The sequence below is a fragment of the Engystomops pustulosus genome, chromosome 6 (genome assembly GCF_040894005.1).
Source record: "Engystomops pustulosus chromosome 6, aEngPut4.maternal, whole genome shotgun sequence".
Lineage (NCBI taxonomy): Eukaryota > Metazoa > Chordata > Amphibia > Anura > Leptodactylidae > Engystomops > Engystomops pustulosus.
Window position 1 is genome coordinate 17524612 of NC_092416.1, and position 25311 is coordinate 17549922.

At 46.7% G+C, this 25311-nt stretch overlaps 1 protein-coding gene across 2 annotated transcripts in view; it reads right to left on the minus strand.

Moving 5' to 3' along the window:
* The window catches only part of LOC140134612 (beta-1,4-galactosyltransferase 3-like), a 56845-nt gene that overhangs the window by 22298 nt on the left and 9236 nt on the right, over positions 1–25311 (minus strand). Inside the window, exons 1-2 of one of the 2 annotated variants that reach the window (XM_072155056.1) lie at positions 8683–8708; positions 8020–8607 (exon numbers count right to left, since the gene is read on the minus strand). In XM_072155056.1, coding sequence (XP_072011157.1) covers positions 8020–8284 — 265 coding nt within the window. In that variant the 5' untranslated portion in view covers positions 8285–8607; positions 8683–8708. Of the gene's footprint in view, positions 1–8019; positions 8608–8682; positions 8709–25311 lie in introns of those variants that run through there. The other variant, XM_072155055.1, reaches the window with a different exon arrangement.

A 25311-nucleotide genomic window follows, 5' to 3' on the forward strand; every position in this document is an offset into this window, starting at 1 on the left:
CCTGCAGAGCATTGCACCATACACTGGGGCCTGAGCCTGGATAACATCTGCAGTTCCTTATAATGTACATTTACATAAAACATTGGATAGATACACCCCGTACTGGGTCCTGTGGAAACTCACTAACCCAGAGGGATAAGCGTGTGCCAGGAGCCGCCCCCTGCAGATGACTGATCCGACAACCCAGCAGGAGAGAAGACCACAGGCGCCGGTATAGTGCCCCGACCCCAGGGGGGAACACGGGAATCAGAAAAATCAGTTATATTACACACGAGCTTCAGAGCTGTAATCAGCCCTATCCCTTCTACAGGGGAACCCGTCAGCAGCCAGATGCATAATAACAATAGCTCCGTGTATGAGCAGCAGGACTGTGAAATATGGGTTTATATTTTAAGGACTGTAAATTCTCTTAAGTGGATGGGGGGGGGGGGGGCAATGTCCTCACACTGCTGTGCTCTTAGCTCTCTGCAATGAACGGTGATATAAGCCCTGGAGAGATGTGTATTCAGAATGATGTGTACATACATATACATTATATACATACATATATACAAATTGTATTATCGCTGGGAAGGGGGGCATGAGCGGATGTCGCACACTGGCGATCTCCTTGGGACCCAGCCCTCCTTCCTTCATAACACATAGCCAACCCTTGCCTAACTATACCTCACCTTAGGTCTCCAGGTCCCCAGTGGTGTGTGGGATCCCTTATAACGGAAGGGGGAGGGGCTGGAGCCAGAGAGCACTGCAGCGTGCAGACAGGAGAAGCTATTCATGAGAACGATCTGTTCTGTCCGACCATAGTCAGAAGAATTATGGTTGGATCCTGAATTTGGCAACTGAATTTGTGTACACTAGGACTTTTATCTGTGAAATACTGTACTTTTGTTAATTTTTTTTTTTTTAAAATAATTTTTTTGTAATTTTTGGTAAATTAGAGAATGTGATATTTTGTTATCCTGAGTACATTTAAGAATCTAATCTTTGTGGGAGGAATACCCCTTTAGCATAGCCATGTCTGACGGCTCACCTGACCCTGGCTATACCCGGTCACTAGACAATCGTAAAACCTTACACTCTTTCAGAGGCCTGATCTATGGGTCCTGCTGCCAAAATTGGGTGTGCGCCCGTGCTTTATGGTTCTAGCCGAGGCGCTTCAGGAGTCCAGGACTATCCAGAGCTGAACATTGAACCCGATATCGGAAACTAAATCCCGCCTACGTGCCTGGTCGACCCCCCCCCTACTTCGCTGTACGGGCATATTAAAAATGATATTTGTTCCCAAGTTTTTATACCTGTTCCATACCTGCCCGGTCTAAGTCCCCAGGAGCCTATTGTAGTGCATAGATAGCATTCAGAGATCCTTCTATTGGCCGGTGGACCCCCACGCTGTAGTTTAGCTTTGACACCGGCGTCTAAGTCTGGGGGGAAATTTGGCGTCTCCCGATTTGTATCTTTATTACTTGGCTTCTCAGCTGGTTTATGCTCAATGTTGGATTGATATTGATAAGAGGTAATAACCCTACAGCTTTTGGAGGGGTCCTAATTGGACCATACAAAGTCCTAACCAAACTCCTATATGGGAGCTTCGGTCCTGCTACATGTGCAGGCGCAGGACTGAACTATTGGTTGGCAGTCCTAGCTCTCCCCTCTCGTCTCCTTGGACCCCCATTATGGCTCACCCCCTGGATGGACGATGTGGGGTGCTGCAGGGGTTAAAGGGGTATTCCCACTAAGACAAGATACTTAACCCCTTAAGGACGCAGCCATTTTACAGCTTAAAGGAAACCTACCACCACAAATCTACCTATAAAGGTAGATCGGGTGGTAGGTGAATCAATGGGACGTGAGGATAGCCCTTTTAAGGGCTAATCCTCACGTCCCCGCACTGTTTTATAAACTTTTATTACTTATATATGTTAATTTATTTATGCGGCTACCGGGGCGTGGAGTAGCCGCATCTGAGGTTACACGAGGCGGCTACTCCACGCCCCGGTAGCCACATTACCCCTCCCACTCACCATGTTCGGCGCGCAGCTGCTCGTAGCTGCGCGCCCTCGTCCGCCGATCCTGCCGTCTGCGCATGCGCAGAACAGCAGGCCCGCGCCTGCGCGGTCACTGCTCTGAAGCCGGGGCTGCGCAGGCGCGGGCCTGCTGTTCTGCGCATGCGCAGACGGCAGGATCGGCGGACGAGGGCGCGCAGCTACGAGCAGCTGCGCGCCGAACATGGTGAGTAGGAGGGGTAATGTGGCTACCGGGGCGTGGAGTAGCCGCCTCGTGTAACCTCAGATGCGGCTACTCCACGCCCCGGTAGCCGCATAAGTAAATTAACATATATAAGTAATAAAAGTTTATAAAACAGTGCGGGGACGTGAGGATTAGCCCTTAAAAGGGCTATCCTCACGTCCCATTGATTCACCTACCACCCGATCTACCTTTATAGGTAGATTTGTGGTGGTAGGTGCCCTTTAAGGCTCAGTCCCATTTTTTGGATTCTGACATGTGTCTCTTTATATGGTTATAACTTTTGAACATTGTTTTTCCCCCACATGTTGTACTTCATTTTAGTGTTCAATTTCGGCTGATTTTTATTTATTTATTTTTTTTTTGTAAATAAACACAAAAATTGAAAAAAATTATGAATTTTTTGAAAAATTTGCCATTTTCGAAATTCAAAATCATCGTGTTTTCAGGCAGATCGATTTACCACCTAAATAAGTTGCAGAATAACATTTGCCATTTGTCTACTTTACATTTTCATCATTTATCTCTGGATAATTTATTTTGACGTCACGCGGCTTACAAATCGAATAGCGAATTTTCAGAATTGACTATTTTGGGGATAAATACTGTTTGAATGAAATTTTACATATTTAGCATTAAAACCCCCTGTATTAACAACCCATTTTCACATCTGCACCCCTCAATCTATCAGAAACAGCTTTTACGAAGATTGTTAACCCCTTGAGATCTTCATAGTAATTGAATCAAAATGGAGGTGAAATTTAGAATGGTCAAACTGTTCCGGTTATACGTTCATTTAGCACTAAAATTTACACATTTCCAAAAGATAAAAAGAGAAACCCCACAATATAATTTGTTCTGCAATTTCTCCCGAGTACAGAGACCCCCCACATGTGGCCGTTACTTGTTTTATGGGTGCACAGCGAGGCTCAGAAGGGAAGGAGCGCCCTGCAGCTGCCAGGATTTTTGCTTTTTCGTTATTTGGGCCATGTGATGACATATTTTTTGCGGGATGAGATGCTTTTTCCAGTGTTACCGTTTTGGGGTTGGTATCACCTATTGTTGAAAATTTAGGAACTTTTTTTTGAGGTCAGGAGTATAAAAGCATCAATTCTGTACTGGATTTTTTTTCGGTGTTCACCGTATATCCTAATAATCCTGTTATCTTTATTCTATGGGTCGATACGATTACGGGGATACTAGACATGAATAGTTTTCTTATGTTTTACTAAATTTGCCAAATAAAATCCTAATGTGGGGAAAAATGTATCATTTTTGCATCGCCGTCTTCCAAGTGGCAGAACATTGTTACTTTTTTGGCTACTGAGCTGGTTGATGGCTTGTTTTTTGCGGGACACGTTGTACTTTGCATCGATTGCGGGGGGAAAGACCCCACAAAGGCTGCGCTGGCTGGGGCATTTAACGGGTTAAGGACAAGCGATCGGAGCCCACTCCAACCGCGGGTAATCTACCTCTGACATCCCACGACCCCCCGATACCGGCTTGGCTCCGGTGCAGAGCCGGACCAGCCACACCATACCCCATACGGCGCTGAGTGCTAATCGCAGGACCCAGCACTAAGGGGTTAAATATACTCAGGATAACAAAATAACAGATTCTCTAATTCAAAATACAAAAATACAGCATTTCACAGATACAAGTCCAACCTGTCTCTATCAGTCTATTTTGGGTGTCCCTGGACACGACCATAAATCTTCTGACTATGGTTGGACTCTTCTTCTGAATAGCTTCTCCTGCCTGCGCACTGCAGCGCTCTCTGCCTCCTGACTGTAGAATTCTCTAATCTTGTGATTTATTGGGCACCCCGGACCCCGGGTCTCAGCTCTTGTGGAGCTGCAGGGCTGTAGATCGGGCTCTCATACACTGGAGAGATGACATTCCTGACCTGACAATGACTTTGTGGCGAGTGCAAGGGATTTCCTGATACAATCCACATTTCTCTATAAAACCTCTATCCTCTGGGTGTGATGCTCAGTGACTCTGTGTTTCCGCTGTCGGGCTGTTACCGCTTCCTTTTTGGATTGTGTGTGAGCCTGTGGAGTAACGTTTTTTTGGAGGGAGGTGCCAGCGATCCTTAAAGGGGTTTTCTCACGAAACAAGTAAGGCTCTATACACAGGATACGGCCCAACCTGCTGATCCGAGGGGGTTTCAGAGATCACGAGCACGGGGGGTCCGATGTATGATGCAGTCGTCGGACCACTCGTCGCTCCGGATCAGGAGCCCCCTCCCCTGAAACGATGGATAGGTGCCCTCAGAAGTTTGAGTTCATCTGGTACGGCCATAAAATTGCCTAATATTCCTGTGCATCTGTGTGGTCTCACTTCCTGCATTGCCGTATAACATGTGACTATTGCAGTTATTGTGGTCTTTTTGATGCCTATAATGATACATATAAGGTTCTGTAGTCTCTTTATATCCAGCTCTATTTTTGTTTTATTTGAAAAAAACAAAAAAACAAAAATAAATACTTAAAAAAAAAAAGTGCTATTATTTCCATTCAGCGCTAAGAGCACAGCAGTGTGAGGACACGCCCTCTGTGCACTCGGAGAAGCTACAATACCGGAATATGAATAGTTTTTTTTTTTTACAGTCCTTTAGCTACTGATTTCTATTCCTGGATAGTGGCTTCTCCAGGAGCAGTTAGAGGTGTGTTCTCACACTGCTGTGCTCTGAGCTCTCTGCACTGCAGCCTGGATAGATACATTTGTATTAATATTGAGGTGTATGTTGTCAGTAGCAACAAGACTGTGAAGTATGGATTTCTATTTCAGGATTGTAGCTTTTCCAGGTGCAGTTAGAGGTGTGTTCTCACACTGCTGTGCTCTGTGCTCTCTGCACTGAACCCTGGATAGATAGATGTGTATTAATAATGAGGTGTATGTTATAAGTAGCAACAGGACTGTGCAGTATGGATTTATACTCCAGGATTGTAGCTTCCTCAAGAGATCTGGGGACACGTCCTCACACTGCTGTGCTCTGTGCTATACAGCTCTGAAACTTCCCACAGCTGAGGGTTTGGCACAGTTGTAGACAATCTACACTATCATTTCTAAACACATCATTAGGAGGAATATCCCTCCAGTCCTAATAGCTGATGGGCCCCCCCTGGGAAAACTGCCTAAGGGGCCCCGGCCTAGAGGGTTAGGAAATAACGTCACTACCTCCCAGGTGCCGACCAATCCTACAAATGAAGCCGCTACAGGACTTAGTGCAGGTGCTGTCCTCTCACTGCTGTGCCCTTAGATCACTGCAATGACCTGGTCTGCGGTTTCTCTCCTTTGCTCTGAATAACTGCTCCAGAAGCATGTCACAGCTTTTACTCAGAGCAGAGGGGAGGGAGCTTACATCAGAAAGCTAAGAGCACAGCAGTGTGAGGACAGACCTTCAACACATTTGGAATCCTGACATTTACAGCTTCTATTCTTTACTCTGAATAACTGCTCCAAAATACAAATGGAAGAATGCCACAGATTTTACTCAGAGCAGAGGGGATGGAGGTCACTGCAGAGAGCCAAGATCACAGATGTGTGAGGACCTAGAATATAAATCAGTTTTATCACAGCACGGCAGAATTATGGCCCCATGGGGTATGTGCTGCAGCCCCTTATAACCAGAGGTCGGCCCCCCCCACATGGCGGTGCGCTCTGGGACTATATCTGTGTATCTCTTTAAGGACCTAATCTCTGTAACTAGTCCCAAAGTAAATAAACCCAAAGTCCAGGATCACAGCAGGTTTGGGAGGAGGGGGCCCTGATCTGGTGGACGTTCCTACATCCGGACCACACTGACAATAAGCCCCCCGCACCCCACCGTACACAAAGGATGAAGAAATCAGACGCCGACCTTTGGCAGCGCACACAATGAGGAGGAATGTCACCCTGTACAGCAAACAGGACCGACCCAATGGCACGAAACCGCATCAACGATCCCCCTCCCCAGCCCCGCCTGAGGGAGAACAAACATTGCTAAATAGTCCGGCATCATCACCCTCCCCATCACCTACGTCTTATCCTTCATGTCACTGAATAGAAAATGTGACTGTGTAACAAACCCTCAGCTGTGAGAACTGTTCTCTCTATGCAAGTTGTAAGTCTCTGGTTACTACTCCATTCACTGACAGCAAGCATGGTCTCTAGGGTTTCAATATACCACAATGTAACCCAGGAGGAGGAGTGCGCAGTCAGCGGAGGACAAGGTCAGCGCAGTCACAGGGAGCCAGGGAGGAGTGACCTGCTACTTAAAGGGGTTGTCCGTAAAAGACAACAACTTCCTATGTACCGGATTAGATTGCTAGTGGCCACTATGACCCCCAACCCTCACAGACCTAACACATACCGAGGCCTACACAGAAAACGGAGGTGTAAGGGATCAGGCAGATGGATTTGGTCTGCCCCATCCTAATGATCAATCCCCGGACACTTCCTTCTCTCAATACAAATCGTCTTTATATTTAAAGGGGAGGAGGGAAGTCGGCCGACAAAGCTGTTGTACTGGAGTATCCCTTTAAGACCGTGGTCCTGCCTACAGAGCAATATCCTCCAAATTCCCGATACACGTCCAAGATCTCTGCTTGCAGTCATTACCCTGCACTTTTCACAGCTGAGGCTCTGTAACCATTTCAGCCATTGCCTTTGACACATTTATTCATTTCCTGCACTGAGGATTTGTTACTAGGTATCAGTCCATGTGAGTCGTATCAGTAGAGTCTGTGACACTGTAGCAAATCCTCAGCATTTGATCAGGGCTGGGAATATGTACAAGAATGTGACCATTCACTGACAGCAAGCGGCGATCTAGAGAATAGAGAACAGTATCTAGAGGATCACTGTTATAACGGCGGTTTGCTACAATGTATCAATGCACGTGTGTCATATCTGTGGGAGCTGTGACACACAGGGGACTCCAAACTGTGACAAAACCTCAGATGTGAAAAGTATTTGATCAAGGAATGACCTGAACAGGAACATTACCATTCACCGACAGGAAGCAGAGATCTTGAAAACATTGAATGTGCTGAGGGTTGGTTAGAATCTAGTTGATCACTGTTTTAACAATGGCTTTCTATACGTGAGGCTGTGACTCGCAGAGGGTCCTCTAGCCTGGAGTGTAGCAAAACCTCAGCTGTGAGAAGCATTTGATCAGGGATTGAAACTGAACAAGAATGTTACCATTCACTGACACCATGCAGAGCTCTTAAAATAGGGAAGAGGCTAAAACTAGACGATCAATGTTGTTTGCTACAATGTATCAATAGAAGATGTGACTCACAGTGGATTGTAGCAAAACTTCAGCTGTGAGAACTATTTGATGAGGGACTGAAACTAAAATATCACTGTTGTAATGACAGTTTGCAACAATGTATCAGGGCACGTGAGGTTGTGATTCACAGAGGGTTTCTTTAAGCCTGAATACGACTGTAGCAAAACTTCAGCCGTGAGATCTATTTGATGAGGGACTAAAACTGAAAAATCACCGTTGTAATGAAAGTTTGCTACAATGTATCAGGGCACGTGAGGTTGTGAGTTTCATTTAGCCTGAATACGACTGTAGCAAAACTTCAGCTGTGAGATCTATTTGAACAGGGATTGAACTGAAACTGAATGTAACAATTCACTGATAGGGAGCAGAGATCTTGAAAGTTGTGAATGAGAATCTAGACGATCACTGTAGTGGATTTGGTACAATGTATCAGTGCAGACAGTTTAGTACAGTTAGAATGACACATCTTGGGGCATTTACTCCAAGGTACCTACCTATAAATGGAGAGGTCTCGGGGCAGAAGGGCAGTAGGTCCTCGCGCACGGGCGGCTTGGCGATCAGGCTGAGATTGGCGTAGACGTCTCCAGGCAGAGAGAGGTTCTGGGGGTTCAGGAGCGCCAGGGATTGGGGTCCATTTTTATAAAAAATTCCAAAAAAATAAGCCACCCTCTTGCGGTATCCCTCTCTGTAGAGCAGCGCCATGACCACCAGCTGGAGGCACATGAACAGCAGCAGGTACCTGCCCTTGGCCATGGCCATGACTCCGCCGAAAATCCAAGGAAATATAAAAAAAATCCACAAAAAAATAAACTCCCCCCCAAAAAAACAACCCTCCACGTGCCTCTCAGGCTGCAGCAGGCGGCAAGTTCCGACTCGCCTTGCGATGAAGTAAGAAAATGAGATGTGTCATCGCTCCTCTCACACCGAGACGGGGAAAACTTCAAAGGGGGATTACAACAAAAAAAAAAACTTCAGAAATAATGCAGGAGGGGGAGGTAAGGCACATGAGCGACGTCCTGCTGAGGTCCGATCATAGGGAGTCCGGGCAGAACCGCCAGAGGGACATCATCACACGAAGGATCCTGCAAGACACAAGGAACAATGGTGGTTACACGGAGGAGCCGGCAAGAAACGGGGCGAGGAGGGAGATGCAGCACCTGAAGCCGTGGAGATGTTCTGCTCTATCCCTCCCGCTACATCACATAGGAAGTAATGAGGAGGAGGAGGAGGAGCGGCCGCTGCTCTCACACAGCCAGCAATTAGGCAACCAGTCCCAGGAACACAGGAGCCAGAGCCCAGAACAAAAGACACAGAACAAAGCACATTCCTGTAAATATAATACCGCACAACACTGATGTAGTACCGCACACCTAACACCCACCACAGGGGGAACTTATAGCTGTGACACATTGTACACTGCACTGCCCCAACACACACATCAACTACAACTGCTCCACAGTATTATAGTAGTTATATTCTTGTACATAGGGGCAGTATTATAGTAGTTATATTCTTGTACATAGGGGGCAGTATTATAGTAGTTATATTCTTGTACATAGGGGGCAGTATTATAGTAGTTATATTCTTGTACATAGGGGGCAGTATTATAGTAGTTATATTCTTGTACATAGGGGGCAGTGATATAGTAGTTATATTCTTGTACATAGGGGGCAGTATTATAGTAGTTATATTCTTGTACATAGGGGACAGTATTATAGTAGTTATATTCTTGTACATAGGGGGCAGTGATATAGTAGTTATATTCTTGTACATAGGGGGCAGTATTATAGTAGTTATATTCCTGTACATAGGGGGCAGTATGATAGTAGTTATGTTCTTGTACATAGGGGGCAGTATTATAGTAGTTATATTCTTGTAGATAGGGGGCAGTATTATAGTAGTTATATTCTTGTACATAGGGGGCAGTATTATAGTAGTTATATTCTTGTACATAGGGGGCAGTATTATAGTAGTTATATTCCTGTACATAGGGGGCAGTATTATAGTAGTTATATTCTTGTACATAGAGGGCAGTATTATAGTAGTTATATTCTTGTACATAGGGGGCAGTATTATAGTAGTTATATTCCTGTACATAGGGGGCAGTATTATAGTAGTTATATTCTTGTACATAGGGGGCAGTATTATAGTAGTTATATTCTTGTACATAGGGGGCAGTATGATAGTAGTTATGTTCTTGTACATAGGGGGCAGTATTATAGTAGTTATATTCTTGTACATAGGGGGCAGTATTATAGTAGTTATATTCTTGTAGATAGGGGGCAGTATTATAGTAGTTATATTCTTGTACATAGGGGGCAGTATTATAGTAGTTATATTCTTGTAGATAGGGGGCAGTATTATAGTAGTTATATTCTTGTACATAGGGGGCAGTATTATAGTAGTTATATTCTTGTACATAGGGGTCAGTATTATAGTAGTTATATTCTTGTACATAGGGGGCAGTATGATAGTAGTTATGTTCTTGTACATAGGGGGCAGTATTATAGTAGTTATATTCTTGTACATAGGGGGCAGTGATATAGTAGTTATATTCTTGTACATAGGGGGTAGTATTATAGTAGTTATGTTCTTGTACATAGGGGGCAGTATTATAGTAGTTATATTCTTGTACATAGGGGGCAGTGATATAGTAGTTATATTCTTGTACATAGGGGGCAGTATTATAGTAGTTATATTCTTGTACATAGGGGGCAGTGATATAGTAGTTATAGTCTTGTACATAGGGGTCAGTATTATAGTAGTTATATTCTTGTACATAGGGGGCAGTATTATAGTAGTTATATTCCTGTACATAGGGGGCAGTATTATAGTAGTTATATTCTTGTACATAGCAGGCGGTATTATAGTAGTTATATTCTTGTACATAGGGGGCAGTATTATAGTAGTTATATTCCTGTACATAGGGGGCAGCATTATAGTAGTTATATTCTTGTACATAGGGGGCAGTATTATAGTAGTTATATTCCTGTACATAGGGGGCAGTATTATATTAGTTATATTCCTGTACATAGGGGGCAGTATTATAGTAGTTATATTCTTGTACATAGCAGGCGGTATTATAGTAGTTATATTCTTGTACATAGGGGGCAGTATTATAGTAGTTATATTCTTGTACATAGGGGGCAGTATTATAGTAGTTATATTCTTGTACATAGGGGGCAGTATTATAGTAGTTATATTCCTGTACATAGGGGGCAGTATTATAGTAGTTATATTCTTGTACATAGGGGCAGTATTATAGTAGTTATATTCCTGTACATAGGGGGCAGTATTATAGTAGTTATATTCTTGTACATAGGGGGCAGTATTATAGTAGTTATATTCCTGTACATAGGGGGCAGTATTATAGTAGTTATATTCCTGTACATTGGGAGCAGTATTATAGTAGTTATATTCCTGTACATAGGGGCAGTATTATAGTAGTTATATTCCTGTACATAGGGGCAGTATTATAGTAGTTATATTCCTGTACATAGGGGGCAGTATTATTGTAGTTATATTCCTGTACATAGGGGGCAGTATTATAGTAGTTATATTCCTGTACATTGGGAGCAGTATTATAGTAGTTATATTCTTGTACATAGGGGTCAGTATTATAGTAGTTATATTCTTGTACATAGGGGGCAGTATTATAGTAGTTATATTCCTGTACATAGGGGGCAGTATTATAGTAGTTATATTCCTGTACATAGGGGGCAGTATTATAGTAGTTATATTCCTGTACATAGGGGGTAGTATTATAGTAGTTATATTCTTGTACATAGGGGGCAGTATTATAGTAGTTATATTCTTGTACATAGGGGGTAGTATTATAGTAGTTATATTCTTGTACACAGGGGAAGAAGTAACGTTAAATGTATCAGGACCCAACATGAATTCTTTCATTACATATTTTACCAGGCAATGATCTGCTGTACCGTTCATGGATGAGCAGAGCTGAACACACGCAGTAAGATGTACAGTATCACCTGGCAGTCGAGATCACCAGGGAGGAAGTTAGATGTAGCAGGACCTCTGGATTACTGGCTGCTCACTATCTCCTTAGCAGATCTGAGGATGTGGCTTCACCCTTAGAAAATCCCTTTAACACACTACAGCCCCTTCTGGTTTGAATTTAACTAAGTGCAAGATGGGACAGGTCCTTGGAGAATCACTTACTGTCAGCAGCTCAGTCCTCGCCGTCCATCATCCTCCCTGTATTATGTCTGCACTGAGCAGATACCGGGAAATCTCTTCTAAACCTCTGACCAAACATGACCAATCCTGATCAGTATTCGGGTTCCCCTGGTTATTATACATCTATGTAGGGACAATACCTGATACCTGGCTCTATGCTTACACCTGCTGACAGTTTCCCTTTTACATAGTGTCCCGTTTTCCAGCTTTGTCAGTTCCCTGCAGTGAAATCTATTTCAGTTTCCAGCTTTCAGTACACGTATAGTTAGATTTGGGTCACATTTGGCTACATTTGCGCTCCAGTTAGATACACGTGGCTCCCCCAGCAGCCTGGAGCGATACATCTGGCTCCCCCTCACATCTGTACATGAAAAAACAGGGGGTTTTTTTAGGTATGGAGAAATTGAGGACACGGGATATCAGAAGCAGCTGTGCTCTACTAGTCTGTCTGCATTCTGTGCACCTAGAAGTCAGTGCTACTGCTCCCTGTTATCAGCCTAGAACACAGCTACATTTTCCAATGGGCCCTTCCATACACTCACTGCCTTGGACTCTTCTAATAATAAGTTCCAGACCATGGTGTGACGGGTTTGTTGCGGAGCTGTGACGCAAGACGGTAATGATAGGGCTGACCCACTACATACGCACCCAGGGTCACATGGCGAGGACATCCATCCACCAGTCCTCAGACTCTGGACGTCAGCAACCTCCAGCTCTAGCCGACTACAACTCCCAGCATGGACACTCAACTAGCTGTAATCCAAATAACAAGAGAAGATCCTGTGCAGCCACTGAACAAGCAGGGGCTGTTGGAATTTCTTATGCAGTTTCCACCAATCAGGACAAGTCTAGTGATCCCGTTTAGGAGATTTTAAGCTTTGGAGGGGATAGTTATGAAATAATTTCCACAACCTCATCATCCGCCCTGCTGGAGAGCCAGTTCTGAGTGCTGGATTCGGCGCTGACCTGGATCGCCGGCCGTAATAATGGGAGTGGGGGTTCATATTTAATGCATGAGCCTCTCCAGCTATGATCTACAACCTAATGGTTGGATAAGAAGCTGCGGCTCTTCCAGTATCATAGTCTTCCTGTTCTGCAGACCACATCCGACTCCAGTTTTATAGAAGGGGGGGGGGGGGGTATTGCCCTTATAACTTTTATGAATCTAAAACAGTCGTGAAAATTTTGGCAACTATTAAATAGTGAAGAAGAGCAGTGCACTGATCCCTGTTCTGTACAGCTGTATTCATACTAGAAGCCCAGACTGATACAATGTATCCATACCAGACCCCTCCCCCAGACCAATACTATGTATCCAAACCAGACCCCACCCCCAGACCAATACTATGTATCCATACCAGACCCCTCCCCCAGACCAATACTATGTATCCAAACCAGACCCCACCCCCAGACCAATACAATGTATCCAAACCAGAACCCTCAGATCAATACAATGTATCCGTACCAGACCCCTTAGAGCAATACAATGTATCCATACCAGACCCCTCAGAGCAATACAATGTATCCATACCAGACCCCTCAGAGCAATACAATGTATCCAAACCAGAACCCCCAGACCAATACAATGTATCCAAACCAGAACCCTCAGAGCAATACAATGTATCCGTACCAGACCCCTCAGAGAAATACAATGGGGCTCATTTACTAAAGGGTCCACGGACCGCACTATTGTCGAAATATCCAACGATTTCCGATGTGTGTCACATTTAGAAGGGCTTTTTGTCACACGCGATTGGATTTTGACGCCTCGCCGCCGGCTTTCATGCGTCACTTATCGGACGATCCAGCGGTATCAGACAACGCGCGGGATTTGACATTCAAAATTTTGTCTCAAACCATGCACTTACATGCACCGGGAAGAAGAAGGTGAACTCCGTCAGACCTCAGCGGGAAGGCGACACATGCAGGGCGCACGATCTTAGTGAATCGCGGCAGCTCCGAATCCTCGTCGGACAACGCACCTAGGGATGGGTAAATGTGCCCCAATATATCCATACCAGACCCCTCAGAGAAATACAATGTATCCAGACCAGACCCCTCAGAGAAATACAATGTATCCAGACCAGACCACTGCCCCCAGAGTTATACAATGTGCCCAGCCCACTCCTCCCAGACCCATAAAATGTATTCAGGCAAGACCCCTCCCCCACAGTGATACAATGTATCCAACCAGACCCCTCCTCCCAAGACCCATACAATGGGCCACATTTATCAAAAACAGTGCAGTCTGTACTATGTGCAGTTTGCCAGTGAAGAATGCAGGGTGCACGTTCTTCATACAATGTATCCACACCAGACCAGATCCCCCCCAGACCAATACAATGTATCCAGACCAGATCCCCCCCAGACCAATACAATGTATCCAGACCAGATCCCCCCCAGACCAATACAATGTATCCAGACCAGATCCCCCCCAGACCAATACAATGTATCCAGACCAGATCCCACCCCAGACCAATACAATGTATCCAGACCAGATCCCCCCCCCAGACCAATACAATGTATCCAGACCAGATCCCCCCCCCAGAGCAATACAATGTATTCAGACCAGATCCAGCACAGACGATACAATGTATCCCAACCAGATTTCCCAAGACCGATACAATGTATCCAGAGCAGATTCAATGACCCGGCGCTGGATAAATGGATTCATGGCTTTGATGTGTAACCGCCAGCTGTTAGAAGGATAAGTTCACATTTTTCTTTGGAGGGAGTTATCGCTGGAGCAGCCGCCTCTCTTATCTCCTCAGTGTTTGCACAGGGTTTGTAGATTTTCCTGTAAAAGTCAGTTTTATGACCGTATTGCGGTGAATTATTGCGGCTGTATATCATTCCGGCCGCACAATGTCACTATTATGTAACCGTCTAGAAACATAAGACGTGTGTGCCAAACCTCACCGCCACTGCAGCAACACCAGCACCATGCATGGGGGCCCAATGACGAACCCCAAATCTTTCATGGCAGAGCCTGGAGGAGGAAGGACCCGAGACAGAGGAGCCTGGAGCAGGAGGAAGGGCCCGAGGAAGAGGAGCCTGGAGGAGGAGGAAGGGCCCGAGGAAGAGGAGCCTGGAAGAGGAGGAAGGGCCCGAGGAAGAGGAGCCTGGAGGAGGAGGAAGGGCCCGAGACAGAGGAGCCTGGAGGAGGAGGAAGGGCCCGAGACAGAGGAGCCTGGAGGAGGAGGAGGAAGGGCCCGAGACAGAGGAGCCTGGAGGAGGAGGAGGAAGGGCCCGAGACAGAGGAGCCTGGAGGAGGAGGAGGAAGGGCCCGAGACAGAGGAGCCTGGAGGAGGAGGAGGAAGGGCCCGAGACAGAGGAGCCTGGAGGAGGAGGAGGAAGGGCCCGAGACAGAGGAGCCTGGAGGAGGAGGAGGAAGGGCAAGAGACAGAGGAGCCTGGAGGAGGAGGAGGAAGGGCAAGAGACAGAGGAGCCTGGAGGAGGAGGAGGAAGGGCAAGAGACAGAGGAGCCTGGAGGAGGAGGAAGGGCAAGAGAAAGAGGAGCCTGGAGGAGGAGGAAGGGCAAGAGAAAGAGGAGCCTGGAGGAGGAGGAAGGGCAAGAGAAAGAGGAGCCTGGAGGAGGAGGAAGGGCAAGAGAAAGAGGAGCCTGGAGGAGGAGGAAGGGCAAGAGAAAGAGGAGCCTGGAGGAGGAGGAAGGGCAAGAGAAAGAGGAGCCTGGAGGAGGAGGAAGGGCAAGAGAAAGAGGAGCCTGGAGGAGGAGGAGGAGGACGGGCCCCGAGACAGAGGAGCCTGGAGGAGGAGGAGGACGGGCCCGAGACAGAGGAGCCTGGAGGAGGAGGAGGACGGGCCCGAGACAGAGGAGCCTGGAGGAGGAGGAAGGGCCCGAGACAGAGGAGCCTGCAGGAGGAGGAAGGGCCCGAGACAGAGGAGCCTGGAGGAGGAGGAAGGGCCCGAGACAGAGGAGCCTGGAGGAGGAGGAAGGGCCCGAGACAGAGGAGCCTGGAGGAGGAGGAAGGGCCCGAGACAGAGGAGCCTGGAGGAGGAGGAAGGGCCCGAGACAGAGGAGCCTGGAGGAGGAGGAAGGGCCTGAGGAAGAGGAGCCTGGAGGAGGAGGAAGGGCCCGAGACAGAGGAGCCTGGAGGAGGAGGAGGATGGGCCCCGAGGCAGAGGAGCCTGGAGGAGGAGGAGGACGACGGGCCCGAGACAGAGGAGCCTGGAGGAGGAGGAGGACGGGCCCGAGACAGAGGAGCCTGGAGGAGGAGGAAGGGCCCGAGACAGAGGAGCCTGGAGGAGGAGGAAGGGCCCGAGACAGAGGAGCCTGGAGGAGGAGGAAGGGCCCGAGACAGAGGAGCCTGGAGGAGGAGGAAGGGCCCGAGACAGAGGAGCCTGGAGGAGGAGGAAGGGCCTGAGGAAGAGGAGCCTGGAGGAGGAGGAAGGGCCCGAGACAGAGGAGCCTGGAGGAGGAGGAGGATGGGCCCCGAGGCAGAGGAGCCTGGAGGAGGAGGAGGACGACGGGCCCGAGACAGAGGAGCCTGGAGGAGGAGGAGGAGGAGGACGGGCCCGAGACAGAGGAGCCTGGAGGAGGAGGAAGGGCCCGAGACAGAGGAGCCTGGAGGAGGAGGAAGGGCCCGAGACAGAGGAGCCTGGAGGAGGAGGAAGGGCCCGAGACAGAGGAGCCTGGAGGAGGAGGAAGGGCCCGAGACAGAGGAGCCTGGAGGAGGAGGAAGGGCCCGAGACAGAGGAGCCTGGAGGAGGAGGAAGGGCCCGAGACATAGGAGCCTGGAGGAGGAAGAAGGGTCCTGAGGCAGAAGAGCCTGGAGGATGAGAGCCCCAGACAGAAGTATGGAAGACACATGTATACTCAGCCTTGCCTCCATTCATACATGGAGTTGTGCTGTATGAGCTGAGTGCTTGGCCTATGGGTATCTGAGATACAGACCACCAGCTGTGGTTGTGGGGGGATTGGGGCCCTTCTTGTTACACCCATGTCTTCAGAGGACACGCATGACACTGCTGCACATCCTGGATGACGGAGGCAGAGACAATCCCTTGTGGCACGGTTCCTGCTCTCATCTTTCGGCAGTGTTACCCGCTACATGAGCCGCTCCCTGATACACGTAAATCAGAGGCCAATGTGTAATGTACATTATGCAATGCCGGCGCGCTCCCTGTAGGCACCACCGCGCTCCCTACACACAGGAGACCTTCTCACAAAATCACGTGAAACAGGTTCAACCAGAAAAGTCAAGTGCGACTTTATCGAGAACAAACAGATAAGAAGCGCGGACTCCTCCTAAATCACACAACTCCGGCGGTCACCTTATAGATAACGGAGGGACCCACAAAGAGCTGCTCAATGGCTGACACACCTGTATACACCTATAGGCTCCCAACACTCAATGCTATACATGTTTACCAGGTAACAAATTCCACTCCTCCTACGGCGTCAGTCTCCACTGTTCTGTTCTGGAATTCTATTCATACGGAGGGTGTGGATGGATAATGGAAGTGCTAGATTGTGTCGTGGAGAAAGTAGGGATCACAATTTAATGAGCGAAAATTCATTAAATGCCAAAAACATAAAGAATTATTAGATGGAGAAAGGTGACTCGCTGCCAACATACATCACATATACTGCACCAGCAGCAGAATAGTGAGTGCAGCTCTGGGGTGTAATACAGGATCTAACTCAGGATCAGTACAGGATAAGTAATGTCATGTATGTACACAGTGACTGCACCAGCAGCAGAATAGTGAGTGCAGCTCTGGAGTATAATACAGGATGTAACTCAGGATCAGTACAGGATAAGTAATGTCATGTATGTACACAGTGACTGCACCAGCAGCAGAATAGTGAGTGCAGCTCTGGAGTATAATACAGGGTGTAACTCAGGATCAGTACAGGATAAGTAATGTCATGTATGTACACAGTGACTGCACCAGCAGCAGAATAGTTAGTGCAGCTCTGGAGTATAATACAGGATGTAACTCAGGATCAGTACAGGATAAGTAATGTCATGTATGTACAGTGACTGCACCAGCAGCAGAATAGTTAGTGCAGCTCTGGAGTATAATACAGGATGTAACTCAGGATCAGTACAGGATAAGTAATGTCATGTATGTACACAGTGACTGCACCAGCAGCAGAATAGTGAGTGCAGCTCTGGAGTATAATACAGGATGTAACTCAGGATCAGTACAGGATAAGTAATGTCATGTATGTACACAGTGACTGCACCAGCAGCAGAATAGTGAGTGCAGCTCTGGAGTATAATACAGGGTGTAACTCAGGATCAGTACAGGATAAGTAATGTCATGTATGTACACAGTGACTGCACCAGCAGCAGAATAGTGAGTGCAGCTCTGGGGTATAATACAGGATGTAACTCAGGATCAGTACAGGATAAGTAATGTCATGTATGTACACAGTGACTGCACCAGCAGCAGAATAGTGAGTGCAGCTCTGGGGTATAATACAGGATGTAACTCAGGATCAGTACAGGATAAGTAATGTCATGTATGTACACAGTGACTGCACCAGCAGCAGAATAGTGAGTGCAGCTCTGGAGTATAATACAGGGTGTAACTCAGGATCAGTACAGGATAAGTAATGTCATGTATGTACACAGTGACTGCGCCAGCAGCAGAATAGTGAGTGCAGCTCTGGAGTATAATACAGGATGTAACTCAGGATCAGTACAGGATAAGTAATGTCATGTATGTACACAGTGACTGCACCAGCAGCAGAATAGTGAGTGCAGCTCTGCGGTATAATACAGGATGTAACTCAGGATCAGTACAGGATAAGTAATGTCATGCATGTACACCGTGACTGCACCAGCAGCAGAATAGTGAGTGCAGCTCTGGAGTATAATACAGGATGTAACTCAGGATCAGTACAGGATAAGTAATGTCATGTATGTACACAGTGACTGCACCAGCAGCAGAATAGTGAGTGCAGCTCTGGGGTATAATACAGGATGTAACTCAGGATCAGTACAGGATAAGTAATGTCATGTATGTACACAGTGACTGCACCAGCAGCAGAATAGTGAGTGCAGCTCTGGAGTATAATACAGGATGTAACTCAGGATCAGTACAGGATAAGTAATGTCATGTATGTACACAGTGACTGCACCAGCAGCAGAATAGTGAGCGCAGCTCTGGAGTAGAATACAGGATGTAACTCAGGATCGGTACAGGATAAGTAATGTCATGTATGTACACAGTGACTGCACCAGCAGCAGAATAGTGAGTGCAGCTCTGGTGTATAATACATGATGTAACTCAGGATCAGTACAGGATAAGTAATGTCATGTATGTACACAGTGACTGCACCAGCAGCAGAATAGTGAGTGCAGCTCTGGAGTATAATACAGGATGTAACTCAGGATCAGTACAGGATAAGTAATGTCATGTATGTACACAGTGACTGCACCAGCAGAAGAATAGTGAGTGCAGCTCTGGAGTATAATACAGGATGTAACTCAGGATCAGTACAGGATAAGTAATGTCATGTATGTACACAGTGACTGCACCAGCAGAATAGTGAGTGCAGCTCTGGAGTATAATACAGGATGTAACTCAGGATCAGTACAGGATAAGTAATGTCATGTATGTACACAGTGACTGCACCAGCAGCAGATAGTGAGTGCAGCTCTGGAGTATAATACAGGATGTAACTCAGGATCAGTACAGGATAAGTAATGTCATGTATGTACACAGTGACTGCACCAGCAGCAGAATAGTGAGTGCAGCTCTGGGGTATAATACAGGATGTAACTCAGATCAGTACAGGATAAGTAATGTCATGTATGTACACAGTGACTGCACCAGCAGCAGAATAGTGAGTACAGCTCTGGGGTATAATACAGGATGTAACTCAGGATCAGTACAGGATAAGTAATGTCATGTATGTACACAGTGACTGCACCAGCAGCAGAATAGTGAGTGCAGCTCTGGGGTATAATACAGGATGTAACTCAGATCAGTACAGGATAAGTAATGTCATGTATGTACACAGTGACTGCAGCAGCAGCAGAATAGTGAGTGTAGCTCTGGAGTATAATACAGGATGTAACTCAGGATCAGTACAGGATAAGTAATGTCATGTATGTACACAGTGACTGCACCAGCAGCAGAATAGTGAGTGCAGCTCTGGAGTATAATACAGGATGTAACTCAGGATCAGTACAGGATAAGTAATGTCATGTATGTACACAGTGACTGCACCAGCAGCAGAATAGTGAGTGCAGCTCTGGGGTATAATACAGGATGTAACTCAGGATCAGTACAGGATAAGTAATGTCATGTATGTACACAGTGACTGCACCAGCAGCAGAATAGTGAGTGCAGCTCTGGGGTATAATACAGGATGTAACTCAGGATCAGTACAGGATAAGTAATGTCATGTATGTACACAGTGACTGCACCAGCAGCAGAATAGTGAGTGCAGCTCTGGAGTATAATACAGGATGTAACTCAGGATCGGTACAGGATAAGTAATGTCATGTATGTACACAGTGACTGCACCAGCAGCAGAATAGTGAGTGCAGCTCTGGAGTATAATACAGGATGTAACTCAGGATCAGTACAGGATAAGTAATGTCATGTATGTGCACAGTGACTGCACCAGCAGCAGAATAGTGAGTGCAGCTCTGGGGTATAATACAGGATGTAACTCAGGATCAGTACAGGATAAGTAATGTCATGTATGTACACAGTGACTGCACCAGCAGCAGAATAGTGAGTGCAGCTCTGGGGTATAATACAGGATGTAACTCAGGATCAGTACAGGATAAGTAATGTCATGTATGTACACAGTGACTGCACCAGCAGCAGAATAGCGAGCGCAGCTCTGGGATATAATACAGGAAACTGTGGATAATACATATAGCTTAGGATCACCTACTGTTCGGAGGAGCGGGGTCGGCACAGTGTGTCAGGCAGGCTTCAATCACTTGCCCTGGGGCTGCAGTACTGTGGACATTATGAGCTGATGCAGCAGATGAGAGGACGCGGCAATGAGTGGAGGAAATGAGGAGATGTGGATCGGGTGGTGCTCAGGGACATCTGGCAGCCGTGGGTGACACCGAGCGCAGATCCTCTCACTGCTGAGCTCTGGGGATCGCACATAGAGACGGAATACAAGCGGCAAGGCAACAGCGCTTCTCCATCTCTCCCAGCGGGATCACACAGCAGGAAACACTTCCCATTAGGCAATTACCTGGAAAGTTCAGTCTTGTTGTGGCTTCTTAATGAGAAACCGGCATCAGCATTGGGCCCTTACACCAGCAGAACTTCTTTCCGATTCTGGAATGTAGGACCCAAAACTGGTTCAGGTAGCCAACAGGAATGTATCCTCACACTGCTGTGCTCTTAGCACTCTGTGTCCAACTGCACCCCTGCCCTTCCCTCGAAGTGACTGCTGTAGATTTGATTAAGAAAGTAGCTATGCCTATCTCAAAACAGAGTGTATAAGAGCAATGCAGAGAGCTAAGAGCACAGCAGTGTGAGGAAACATCCCCAGTCAACTTGGAGAAGCTACAATTTTGGAATATAAATACACATATCACAGTCCTGCTTCTACTAACAACATACATTAAGGTAGGAGAATACAGCTCTACAAACGGCACAGATCACAGCAGTGTGAGAAATTCTCCCCCAGATGTACCATTTAGCAAAAGAGATCCATATATCACAATCCTGCTGCTAATAACAACAAACACAAATGTGATCACACAAATCTCCAGGGACAATACCATATAAGGTCAACAGAGAGCTAAGGGTGCAGCAGTGTCAGGACACAACCACAATTTACTTGGAACAGCTACAATCCTGGAATCTAACTCAACATTCCACAGTCCTGCTGCTACTAACAACAACAACGCACACAAAGCTATAATTACACATATCTCCCAATGCAAGATCTAAAACTGGCTGTAGAGATTACACAGCACAGCAGTGTGAGGATATGTCTCCGGTGAATTTGGAAACGCTACAATCCTGAAATATAAAATGGACACGTCACAGTCCTGCTGCTACTAACAACACACACACGTGAAGGTATAAATTACACATCTTTTCAGGAGCAATACCTAACACTGGCTGCAAAGATCACAGAGCACAGCAGTGTGTGGCTATGTCTCCAGTAAATTTGGAAAAAGCTACAATCCTGGAATATAAAATGGACATGTCACAGTCCTGCTGCTACTAACAACACACACACGTGAAGGTATAAATTACACATCATCTTTTCAGGAGCAATACCTAACACTGGCTTCAGAGATCACAGAGCACAGCAGTGTGTGGCTATGTCTCCAGTGAACCTGGAAAAGCTACAATCCTGGAATATAAAACAGACAGTCCTGCTGCTACTAACAACACACATACAAAGGTGTGATTACACATCTCTGCAGGGACAATAATGAACACTGACTTGCAGAGAGCTAAGAGCACAGCAATGCTGATGCAAACTAAAATCCTGGAATATAAGTAGATAGTAGCAGCAGGACTGTGATCTAACAGTATACATAACATTATGATTATAAATCTCTAAATGATAGTAATAATATGAAGCAGGTAGATCAGGATGAACACAGATTAAGGTTTGTATTGTGCATTGCTGGGACATGGATGTGGGAGGGGACCCGGAGCTGGGCTGATAACAGCTGAGCACTAGCACGCACTTTGCCTCCTGTATATAAATATATACATATAAACAGCATCTCTGTTGCCAAAGCTCCGCTTCACGTTCAGTAACTAAAACAGACGCTGAGTCACCGCAGGAGACGCCAAACATCAAGAGGGAGCAGGGACGTAGCTCATTAGCCCCACTCAATGGCTCCTCCCCCTCCCCACCCATGAACCACGCCTACCTGTCCATCACCATTCATATATTGTAATGTCACCTGCACTGTAAAGCATGGAGGACAGACATTGATTGATAGGGCTGAGCTGTAATACCAAGCACGGCCACTATACAATGTACGGCGAAGGGAGCGAATGGGTTGGACGAGCACTACAGTCTCCTAAATCTTCTTGGTGCCAGAACCGCAGCCCATCTTAAAGGGGATGTACATGTATAGCAAAACAGGACTGTAAAAACCCTTTAAGAATAAGCAATAATAATGAAAAAAAAATCCCTTTAAAAGGAGAAAGTTTAAGGAAAGTTTAAATTATTTTGTTGCCCATCCCCTTAAAAAATGTGTTGTTAGCAGTCAGTGAATGGAAACAGAGGCCGAGGATGTGCCAGGAAGCACCGGAAATCACTAGAGAAGAACAGCCGCAACTGTACCAAACCCTCAGCCGTGAAAAGGACGACGTAAGGATGGTTTTAATTTTCAGCGTTCACTGCCAGCAAGCGGAAGTGCGAGTAGCGCAGAAGGTTTGATAAATCGGATGGCGCTTATTTGCCATCTCGTTAATGCGGTGCCGTCACAGTGTTTGCTTATTGGGGACACGCCCGTCGCCCCGATCACCGGTATCAGTGAGGAGCAGCGCTAACCCCAAGGCAAATATTTACCAACAGCTCGGCCGGAACAAGGAAGAGGTCACCAAAATAAAGGATCCGACCACTGTGATTGGCTGACAGGTTCCGGGTTGGCACTGTACCTACCTGTGCCAGTCTGGGTCAGATATACTGTGTACATGGAGCTACCTCTGCAGTCACTCCAGAGTCACACTAGACCTGCACATCACTGCTCACATAATGAATGGAGGGAACCTGTCAGCAGGTGTGACCAGGGAAAACTACAGCCACCAGCCCCAGGTGTAATCACCCTTGTCTGTATGTTGTCAGTAGCAGCAGGACTGTGAAATATGCATTTCTATTCCAGTATTGTAGCTTATCCTAGTGCACTTGGGGTGTGTCCTCACACTGCTGTGCTCTGTGCTCTCTACAGCCAGTGTTAGGCATCATCCTTGGAGAGATGTGTGATCATACCTTCCCGTGTAATGTTGGTAGCAGCAGTACTGTGAAATATCGATTTTATCATCCATGATTTAAGCTTTTCCAAACTTCTCTGGGGACATATCCTTACACTGCTGTGTCCTGTGCTCTATCCGGTTAGTGTTACGTTATGCTCCTGGAGAGATGTAAAATTAGACCCTTGTGTGTGTTGTTAGTAGAAGCAGGACTGTGAAATATGGATTTCTACATCAGTATTGTATCTTATCCTGGTGCACTGGGAGTGCGTCATCACACTCCTGTGCTCTGTGCTCCCTGCAGTTAGGTATTGTCCCTGCTGAGATGCGTCATCTGACCTTTGTGTATCTTGTTAGTAGCAGCAGGACTGTGAAGTATGAATTCATATTCTAGGATCATAGCTTCAGGGAGCATATCCTAACATATCCTTACACCGCTGTGTCCTGTGCTCTCTGCAGCCAGTATTAGGCATTTTCCCTGGTAAGATGTGTTATCAGACCTTTGTGTATCTTGTTAGTAGCAGCAGGATTGTGACGTATGAATTCATATTCTAAGATCATAGCTTCAGCATATCCTAACACTGCTGTGCTCTTAGCACTGTAGTATTTAACTAGATGCCTGCAACAGTAGCAGCACAGAGGGCTCTGTACAAACAGACTTTGTTTTTCCCTTCCTCAGATTTCAAGATCTCCGCTTGCTATCAGTGAATGGAAACCTACAGTACATGTCACTTCAGGACATGCTGGGAGAGAGCCGGAGCAACATGAGACCCTGGCATTTCCTCCACAAGTGCAGCGGATCGATGGCGGAGTCTTATCTACATCCAGCGCGGCCGCGTCTACAAAGTTCATCAGTTACACAGCAAGCGCCGGCAGCCCCCACAGATCTATAGAGAGATCAATGAGCGAAACGAGTCGGAGCCGCAACACAGTGACATCGCCTGGTGCCACCGCGCGCTGATGACAGCTACACCCAGGCCGGCTCCACCTGCAGCCACCCGTGAGAACGGCTTCTGGTGGGGAACAAAGGACATCATTAAGTGTTGCAATGGGCATCCCGAAACGCGTCAAACGTGAGCTATAAAAAGAACTGCAAATACACGACAAATATTGGCTGAGGCATTAGTCATGCTGCATAATACATGTACAGTACAAGAGGGACGACCGCCAGGGTCAACAAGTCCTGTCTGTGAGAAGGTGACTCAAAACGCGCTAGTGTCAGCCATCAAAAGTGGGACATATCATGCTATGATACGTCAGGGCTGGATTAGGTGGGTCAGGATCCGATACGTCAAGGCTGGATCAGGTAGGTCATGATATGATACGTCAGGGCTGGATCAGGTGGGTCAGGATCCGATACGTCAAGGCTGGATCAGGTAGGTCATGATATGATACGTCAGGGCTGGATCAGGTGGTCATGATATGATACGTCAGGGCTGGATCAGGTGGGACATGATATGATACGTCAGGGCTGGATCAGGTGGTCATGATATGATACGTCAGGGCTGGATCAGGTGGTCATGATATGATACGTCAGGGCTGGATCAGGTGGGACATGATATGATACGTCAGGGCTGGATCAGGTAGGTCATGATATGATACGTCAGGGCTGGATCAGGTGGTCATGATATGATACGTCAGGGCTGGATCAGGTGGGTCATGCTATGATACGTCAGGGCTGGATC